The sequence below is a fragment of the Martes martes genome, assembly GCF_963455335.1.
Source record: "Martes martes genome assembly, chromosome: 13".
Classification (NCBI taxonomy): domain Eukaryota; kingdom Metazoa; phylum Chordata; class Mammalia; order Carnivora; family Mustelidae; genus Martes; species Martes martes.
This window is the reverse complement of record NC_137901.1, coordinates 37,329,312-37,338,742: the sequence shown is the minus strand read 5'-3', so window position 1 is coordinate 37,338,742 and position 9,431 is coordinate 37,329,312. Positions and strand designations below refer to the sequence as shown.

The 9,431-nt window shown below is 45.7% G+C and overlaps 1 protein-coding gene across 3 annotated transcripts in view; it reads left to right on the top strand.

Annotated features, from left to right (window-relative positions):
• Positions 1-3,432: 3,432 nt before the first annotated feature.
• The window catches only part of MAPRE2 (microtubule associated protein RP/EB family member 2), a 159,830-nt gene continuing 153,831 nt past the window's right edge, over positions 3,433-9,431 (top strand). The window contains exons 1-2 of one of the 3 annotated variants that reach the window (XM_080821684.1): positions 3,472-3,500; positions 4,927-5,011. In XM_080821684.1, coding sequence (XP_080677810.1) covers positions 4,988-5,011 — 24 coding nt within the window. In that variant the 5' untranslated portion in view covers positions 3,472-3,500; positions 4,927-4,987. Of the gene's footprint in view, positions 3,501-4,926; positions 5,012-9,431 lie in introns of all 3 variants that reach the window. The other 2 variants (XM_080821685.1, XM_080821686.1) reach the window with 2 other exon arrangements.

Sequence of the window (9,431 nt, the reverse complement as noted above, 5' to 3'; positions counted from 1 at the left end):
GTGGGGAGATGAAGGAAGCCAGCTTAGCTAACAGAATCTCTGCTCTTTGGAGAAAGAACCTCCAAAGCTTATTGAAAACTATGATTTTATTCTTCTCAATCTGATATGAGTGATTTTTTCCTATGGATTTTTTTTTTAATGGAGTGATTTTTTACTCACAAGACTACATTTCAACATTACCTGGAAGAGGTCAAAGGCATAATTCAGGCAATCATAAGAGAAACATGGGACACTTTGATCCTGCTGAAGTGTTCCATTCTTCATGCACACATATTCAATCCTCAAGCAGAGGGTGACCCTCAATGTCAGCAAAATTAGCAAATGTGCTTGTGTTGATGTAACTTTACTTATTTAACGGTCTGTGTGTCACCCAGGGTATAATCGAGATGGAAGATATTTCCTGGCCCCTGGGTCACAGAAGACTCGGAATGATCAGTGGCTGGAGTAGACTGACCTTGGCTAAATCAAAAAGTGACCCTGACAGGCAGAGACACAGAATTTTTCACTTTTAAGTGTCTCCCTACATTATTAGACTATATAATAATGAAAACAACAATAATGCTTCTCCAAATACTCCACACACAACTGCGTACCTTCCTTGAACTGGTAGTCTACCCTCATCCTCTATGATAACTGCACTATTTTCAGTGTAATTTTATCCCCAATCCCTCCATATTAAATAGATCCCTATGGTAGACCTACTCCTGCCCTCCGAGATTTCTACTTCTCCATCCATTTCTGAGTAAATATCTCCTTAAAATTAGGTGAAGACCATGTGGCTTCCTTTGACCAGTGTCATGTGAGAAGTGACCTCTCTTCTGGGTAAAAACATTAAAGGTTTGGTGCAGTTTTCCATACTCTCTTCCCCTGTCATGGTGCTGAAGGAGAGGCCATAGGAACAAAGCAGGCTAGAATGATGAGTCACCCTGAGAGCTGCCTGGAGATTTGGCATGAGTAGGAAATTAACTTCTATTGTAATAAGCCACTGATATTTTGGTGGTGTTTGTTACAGCAAAGTAATCTAGCCTACCCTGACTGATGCGGTTTCTCACCAACTCAATTTACATGGATCACCATTTATGCAGCAGCCCATAACCGTTTATGAGGCTGTTTTGCCAGTAAGTTGTGTTTATACATGAATCAGCCTCAGTCAATGTCCAAGGCGAAGTCTCAGAGAAAGAGCTGGGAGCAGTGTTGAAGGTACTGGGATGATGTGTTCCACACCCTCACCAGGTCCCTGAATTAGCACGGAGGAGTTCCCAATGCAAATTGCCATCTTGATTTATTACCAAGGAGGTATCAGTTTTATGAGAAGAAGGAGGAGTTTAATTTAGAACACACTGAAACTTCTAGGCAAGTGGGAAATTCAGCTGGAAATGCCTAGGAAGTAATTGGTAATGCAGAAATGGGGCTTGGAAACAGGTGAAGAACGTCGGTATATATTCAGAAGTAATCTCCATGCACTTGAAAGCTGAACATAAGACATGAATCAAATTTCCAAAAGAAATGGCAGAAAAGTGAGAAAAACAAAAAGAAAAAAAAAACCCAAGAACAAAAAAAAAACAAGTCTTAGGAAGCACTCCTATTTAGGGCTGGAGAGAGAGGAAGAAAGGAAGGGAGATAGGAGAACGATGATGACAATACCCATTCATTCTGAGAGCTAAGAATACCATATCTTCATTAATAAATTCATTTAAATTTAAATTTCAAGGTTTTTAATGAGGATAAAAAATGTACTACTCCTTAACAATCCATTTACTCCCTCAGATATTAAAATAGATTACCCATGTGACAGGCAGCTGGACATTATCTAATAAAAAGCAAATGATTTTTTAATTCAATGTCCCAGAACTAATTTATCAGGATTTAAAGTTTTACAGAAGAAACAGAACTTTTAAACATGTTTGATTTGCTCCGCATTATAGTTTTCTCATTTATTCCACAGAATTGTTCTATACATCTGGCCGGTGCTGGGCACTAAGGGGGTGTAGTCGTCATTCTAGTGCCAGCTGCCTCAACTCCCATTCCACATCCTGTTCCCCCTGAAAGTTTGGCTTTGTGCCAGCTTGGCTCCTGCCAGGAAGACCCCAAGAGTTCATTAGCTAACATTTTCTGAACCCTAGGTATGTGTGCCAGACATGAGGTGCTTTTTATAGGTCTTCTTATTTAATCTTCAAGACAACCCTATGAGGTGGAGATTAGTAGTATTTCCACGTTACAGCCTGGGGAGCTTAAATGTTAAGAAACTTGCCTAAGGTCACAGAGCTATTATGTGACACATTGGGACTCAAAATAGGCTGGCCAGTGCCAGAGTGGGTCCTCTAAGCCTTGCTGCTTCAAAGTGTGATCCTCAAACCAGCAGCACTAACATTACCTGGGAGTTTGCCAGAAATGCAGAAGCTCAGTCCCAATTCCAGACCTGCTCAATCAGAATTTGGTTTAAACAAGTCCCCCAGGTGATCCCTCTGCACATGAACTTGGGAAGCACTATGGTAAGTCACTTCGCTATACAGACTTTACTTTAAAGTATGCTCCTGGAGATAGAGGTAATCTTTCCCCTGAATTGCAGCTGGGTGGGAATGGGGAATGGGGGGAGGACAGGGGGAGGAGATAATGTTTATTTTCTCCAGGGGCAAAAGGAAGGATTCAGACAAGTTCTTTCAGCTTCAAACACTGGAGATCAGCAAGGGTCGGGAACACTTCCAAAAGCAGCAGATACTGAGCTGGGTCTTGAAGCCAGAACATTTTCTCAATTCATTTCATTAAAAATAGGTACTGTTCCAAATGGACCAGTGCCCACATCAATAATCTGGACTTCGCTTCTCCAGCTTCGATTCCGTTTTCCAAATAGAATCCAAATATCAACAGCATCAAAAAAGCAGATTTGAAACCTCAATAAAACTTGCTCTGATTGCATTATACTAACCGTATTATTCGGTTTAGACTTGCCTGGTTTGATTAATAATGTTCATGACAAAATCAGTTTGCCCCTTATTATCTATCAGTTGTTCCCCAGGTATGAGTACGAACACTTGGTCTAAAAGGCGGAAGCACGCCGATCCGTGAGCAGGACACCAGTTACAGGTACTTAATTCAGGGTATGGCGTCGCCTTTTCAAAACCCCTCTTCTCCCGCCGCGGGCCTCCTCTATCTTGGGTGGGGCCAACAGCCCAGCTCCTTTTGGCTGGCACTTTATTCCATGTCACCAACTCACTCTGGCTTCCAAGGGCCCTAACCCGCGTGCCACCTTCCGACCAACCCGCCGACAGGTCACCTCGGACCAGCGCGGATGTGTCCTAGCTGGGGTCTCCACCTGCCCTCCGCTCCCTGGGGAAAGGGTGGCGCTGGCCCCGGCTCTCCCGGGTGGACTAGCGGAGCCTCGGCGGTGGCAGACGGCGAGTCACGTGTGGCAGTGGGGGCGGAGCGCAGCCGGCCCGGTGGGTGGAGAAAACAAAGCCCCCAGCTGTCAGTAGAGGAAGGAGGCGACAGCCCAGGAGCAGGTGAGTCAAGTGCATTTAAAGCGGTACCGCCCTGGCCCACCCCGACACCTCCTGCCCTGGCGCAGTCCCTCCCAGGCCGAGCACTGGCCGCGCCTCCTCCCGCAGCCGGGGGGCTGCAGTGTGCGGGTCGCGGAGCGGCCGGGACCCCGGGTCTTGGTGCCCGGCAAGAAGTTGTGCAGGGGTGGGCGCCGCGGCTCCGGGGTGTGAACCCGCCGCGTTCTCGCGGGCTGCACCTCTCTGTTGCCCCAGCGCCGCGCACTGTGCCCTGGAGGAGAAGGGAGGGAGTCGGACTGCCACGCTGGCAGAAGCAAAGTGGACTCGGGGGGGGGGGTGAGGGCCGGGGCTCTCCAGGACCGGGACACTTGGCGCTGGCGCAGAGGGGCTTGGGGGTGCGCGCCCGACGCGCGCAGACCTGGAGGCGCGGGAGTTGGGGCGCTGGGACTGAGAACTGAGGGCGCTGGCAGGGGCCGCGCGCTTCAGGCAGACCAGGAAGTGCAGCGCGCTGGCGCTGGCGGGCAGGGTATCAAACCCTGGACCCCCGGCCCTGCCGCCGCCGTAGGAGCTTGCGCTCCGGCGGAGACAAACCCTACTGCCCCCCATTCCGACTCCAGCTCCCGCTGGTGCTCCTGATGCCCGAGACTTGGGAGCCGGGTCTGGGGAAAAGAGAGCCGGTTGCGATTCTGAACCGAAGAGGTTCTTCTGCAGAGAGCTCCCTGGGCGCAGGGCGAGGGCTACTCAGCGACTCCCCCACTCTGCTTCCGTAGGAAAGTCTTCAGTCCACCCTTAGAAGGGCTGCGCCAAAGCCCAGAAATCCCACAAAGGGCTGGAGGGAGGAGTGGGCACAGAAAGACCTTCCCCTCTGAATCTGGAGCGCTCCGTCATGCAGACTTTCAAATCACGAACGGGCTGGTGAATTTGGTCACCCCTGAGTCACTTTGCAAGTCCCGTGCCAAGTGCCGCCCAGCTCAGAAGGCAGAGCTAGAACCTCGGGGGAAGGGGCGCTGCAGCCATTTGATCGGGAGGAGCCTTTGTCTTAACCCCCAGTCCCCTTCTGCTAGTCTTCGCCGGGTCAGTAGCGCGTGGAGTAATTAATATTCCGAACATTAGCCGTCCCTTCACCTCGGCACCAGCCAACACTGCTGTCCCCTCCCTGCGGGTTTTCTCCATCACTTGCTCACGTCCTCTCTTCCAAAATCGTGGGACATAGTCCAGACCCACTAAGCAAGAGGAGGTCACTAAACGCACTTTAATGCAGTCACGTAAAATCAAGGGTTAAGTATTCAAACCTGCACCCGCCCTCCCGCGAGGAGACGGAAGAACTTTCTTGATTAGCATAGTATCTACCCTGGGGCCGCGCTGCGAGGCGGAGGTTCGGTCCCAGCAGAGGTGAAGCGTGCAGTCCCGTCTTGACTGTCCTTTGACGCAGCACCTGCTTCTAATCTGAGAGGACCCGAGGCTTGGAGCTTTGCCGAACCAGACTCTGTGGAATGAAACAGAACAGAGATCAAAAGGTAACAGAAAGAATAGAAACATTTGAGATGCTTCTCTTGAGCCCTAAATTTAGCTAAGTTTTTAGTAAGCTAAGAGGGGAAATGGTTCTTGTCTAGACAGTGTCACTTCTAAAAATGCCCCCTTGCTTTGCTTCGCTAGCTTTCTTTGTGGCTGCCAAACTAAGTTATCAGGGGCCATGTGTCAGTAGATCTCCAAGGCGGGTTGGTCATTAGTTAAGCTTAACTGGTAGGCTTCACTTGCACGGGGTGAGGGACGCTTCTCCAGGGCACAGGTTCCCCAACTTTGCTGCCTATTAGAATTACCTGGGGAACTTTGGAAAATCCTGTTGTCCACATGTTATCCCGACTCATTTGAATCTAACTGTTTGGAGATGAGAGCCAAGGATCCGGCTTGTTATTTGTTTTATTAATCTGCAGGTAATTTCATTGTGCAGCAAAGTCGGAGCAACACACACACGCGCGAGTTCAGTGGCCAGCAGCTGCAAGCGATGCTAGACAAGATGCCAGTTTAACTACCTGGGCGGGTGGAGGAAAAGACGCTGAAACTGGAGCGTTGCTGACAAACGCCCTAGGGCGGGGACTGTCGTCTGGCAGCTTGTCCAGCGGTGACACCTGCCACATCATCTTTCACCCTCTCGTGCCTTCGGTCCGGTTCTTATTGGAAAGATCGAAGTTCACTGTCGTGCACGGTTTCTTCACGGTTGTTAAGGAGACGGGTAGAAACTTTCATTCCCATGATGACTCACGTGCACAGGCAGTGGGGAAACCCAGCAGAAACTAACTGGGAGGAGCAGCCTGGTGAGTCAGCAGGCTGCACTCCAAGGCGGAGCCCCGGGAATAGGAAGTAATTACATCCAGTAGCTTATTGACGCGCACTGTTCCACTCCTTTGAAAGCATATTTGAATATCTGATCAGGATATGTTTGCTTGTAGAAGCCGATCCCTTTTCCAGCACCCTCTTCTACCAGCTTCATTTTAGTGCTCTCTCCTGTTAGAAGGGGAAGCACAGAGCCAACTAGATGTCTTGTAATTTCCTTGGTGGGAGGCATTTAAAAAAAAAAAAAAAACAGCTGGAGAGTGCTGCTGACTGATGTGGGTTATTTCAATTACGTGAAATAGAGAGGATGAAATTGTAGCACATAAATTTTGAATACAGAAAAGTCAAATACTATTTGATGACACACTCAGTGGTGGATTAAAGGTTCTATTTAAATAGAAATGGTTATCCCTAACATTTTGCAAGAAGTTTTGTTTGCTACTAACCCACCATTTCTTGCTTTAAAAAAATTTTCCTAAGGCATATGTGACCCTAATAAAGATAACCTGTTTTAAAATGTCCACAGATTATTAATTAAACGTATTTTTCTTATTTTTATTACTATTAACTTCAATTTTTGTACCTCTCCTCTCTTCTTTATTCTTTATATCACCGTGACTCGCTCTACCACTGCCTGAATGCTTCCTTCCCCATTCTGTTTCTTTAAGGGGGACCAGCAGTACCTGACACACCTCAAGGCTTCAGTGTTGTCAGCTGTAGAACTTTGCTCGAATTTCTCATTGCTCCTGGGTACCCTGCTCAGAATTCTCTCCTCCGGGCTTTTGCGTCCATAGCTCCCATAGCACAGAGCGTAAGACCTTTCTTGGTGTGGATGCTACTTGTTTACACTGAGCATTATCAAAAGGTGGGGAGAACATTCGTAAGCAAAGCATCCTGAGTACATTCAGTTTTGTTATTTTCCAAGACAGACATTCTGGATATGGAGGAGCTAAAGGTCTCTTTCATTTCTTAAGTGCCGTAAAAGGGTAGCTCATTGTTTATTTGTAGTTTTACATAAAACAATTTAGCATTGTTTTTAGCATGAAATAATTTAGTTAAAAACAATTTAACTAGTAATTGTTATACATAACTACACTCTCATGGGTCGAAGATTCACTTCACAAGTTTGCTCTCTGCCAAATATTATGGAAAAAAACCAGGAATATCCAGCTATATGGATGCCTAAAGGAATTCATGAAGCTAGGAGAGTTATTTCAGAGTACTGGACAAATAACACATTAATAGTTAAACAGCTTTTATTGTCATTGGCCTTCATTTAAAATGACACAAATCTATTTGAATAGCCAGCATATTTAAACATTAGAAGCTTGTTGTGTTCGTTGACCGATACTACCAAAAATAAATGTTAATAAGAATTTCCAAAGGCCAACATGATGTCAATGAACCCATTCTCATTTCTGTGTAGCTTAGAAGCAGCACTGGGGATGTACTTCTGAAATTCCCATCCTTTTTTGGGGAGGTATAATTTATTGAAGGCTGAAATATAGTCTAGAAGACTGGGTCTAATCCAGATTAATCAGGAACTGTTCATCAAAGGATGGTGTAAACCTAGTTCTCTGGTACTTATAAGTAGACCAAGAGGAGTGAGGTAGAAAGAATGTGTGTCATCTCGATTTTAGAAACTCTCAAGTTTGTTTTTTTTTAATTAACATATAATGTATTATTTGTTTCAGGAGTACAGGTCTGTGATTCATCAGTCTTACACAATTCACAGCACTCACCATAGCATATGCCCTCCCCCATGTGCATCACCCCGCCACCCCATCCCTTCCACCCACTCCACTCCAGCGACTTCAGTTTGTTTCCTAAGATTAAGAGTCTCTTATGTTTTGTCTCCCTCTCTGGTTTTGTCTTGTTTCATTTTTCCCTCCCTTCCCCTATGATCCTCTGTCTTGTTTCTCAAATTCCTTATATCAGTGAGATCATATGATAATTATCTTTCTCTGACTGACTTATTTTGCTTAGCATAAAACCCTCTAGTTCCATCCACATTGTTGCAAATGGCAAGATTTCTCTTTCTGATGGCTGCATAGTATTTCATTATATATATATGCTATATAAATATATATATATACACACACACACACACACACACACACACACCACATCTTCTTTATCCATTCATCTGTTGATGGACATCTAGGCTCTTTCCATCATTTGGCTATTGTAGACATTGTTGCCGTGAACATTGGGGTGCATGTGCCCCTTTGGATCACTACATTTGAATCTTTAGGGTAAATACCCAGTAGTGCGATTGCTGGGTCGTTGGGTATCTCTATTTTCAACTTTTTGAGGAACCTCCACATTGTTTTCCAGAGTGGCTGCACCAGCTTGCATTCCCACCAGCAGTGTAGGAGGGTTCCCCTTTCTCTGCATCCCCACCAACACCTGTCGTTTCCTAACTGGTTGATTTTTAGCCATTCTGACTGGTGTGAGGTGGTATCTGACTGTGGTTTTGATTTTTATTTCAATGAAGCCTAATAATGTTGGGCACTTTTCATGTGTCTGTTGGCCATTTGGTTGTCTTCTTTGCAGAAATGTGTGTTCGTGTCCTCTGCCCATTTCTTGATTGGATTGTTTGTTCTTTGGGTGTTGAGTTTGATAAATTCTTTATAGATTTTGGATACTAGTCCTTTATGTGATACTTCATTTGCAAATATCTTCTCCCATTCTGTCCGTTGTCTTTTGGTTTTGTTGACTGTTTCCTTTGCTGTGCAAAAGCTTTTTATCTTGATGAAGTCCCAATAGCTCATTTTTGCCCTTGCTTCCCTTGCCTAGAAACTCTCAAGTAATTGAGAACAGATGAGAATCATCCAGTGTTTTGTTTTTGTTTTTATTTTTACCTTAAATTTATACAGCCCTTTGGTCTTTTTTTTTTTTTTTAAGATTTATTTGTTTATTTGAGAGAGAGAGAAAGCACGAGTAGGAGGGGCAGAGAGAGAATCTGAGACTCTGTACTGAGTGCAGACCTCAAGGTGAAACTCCATCTTGATCTCATGGCCCTGAGGTCACGACCTGAGCTGAAACCAAGAGACAGAAGCTTAAAGGACTGCACCACCCAGGCGCCCCCAGCCCTTTGGTCTTATTAACACATCAGGGCCTAAACAGAACTGGGTAGATAGACTACCCATGTGCCCAAAAGCACAAGTCCCAAAATTAAATGATGCTCCAAGGTGGCAAGAAACCTGGGGTGCTGACTCCTTGTCTAGTGTCTATCATGTCATGCAGCTTTTTCTTGAATAGTGTTGGATGTAATCTTGCTTGGAGGCTTTGGCTAGACAAGTTCAGGTCTAATTCTCTGCTCTCTCCCCAAAGTAGGAGAAACGATTTACCTACATCATGCTCTCACATGTTCTCACAAAGTAATCAACCTTAGGACTAGGCCAACGCCCAAAAATCCAAGCCATCATTAGCTTCTTCTTCTTTTTCTTTTTTTTTTTTTAAAGAATTTATTTATTTATTTGGCAGAGAGAGATCACAAGTAGACAGAGAGAGAGAGGAGGAAGCAGGCTCCCTGCAGAGCAGAGAGCCCGAGGCGGGGCTTGATCCCACGACCCTGAGATCATGACCTGAGCCGAAGGC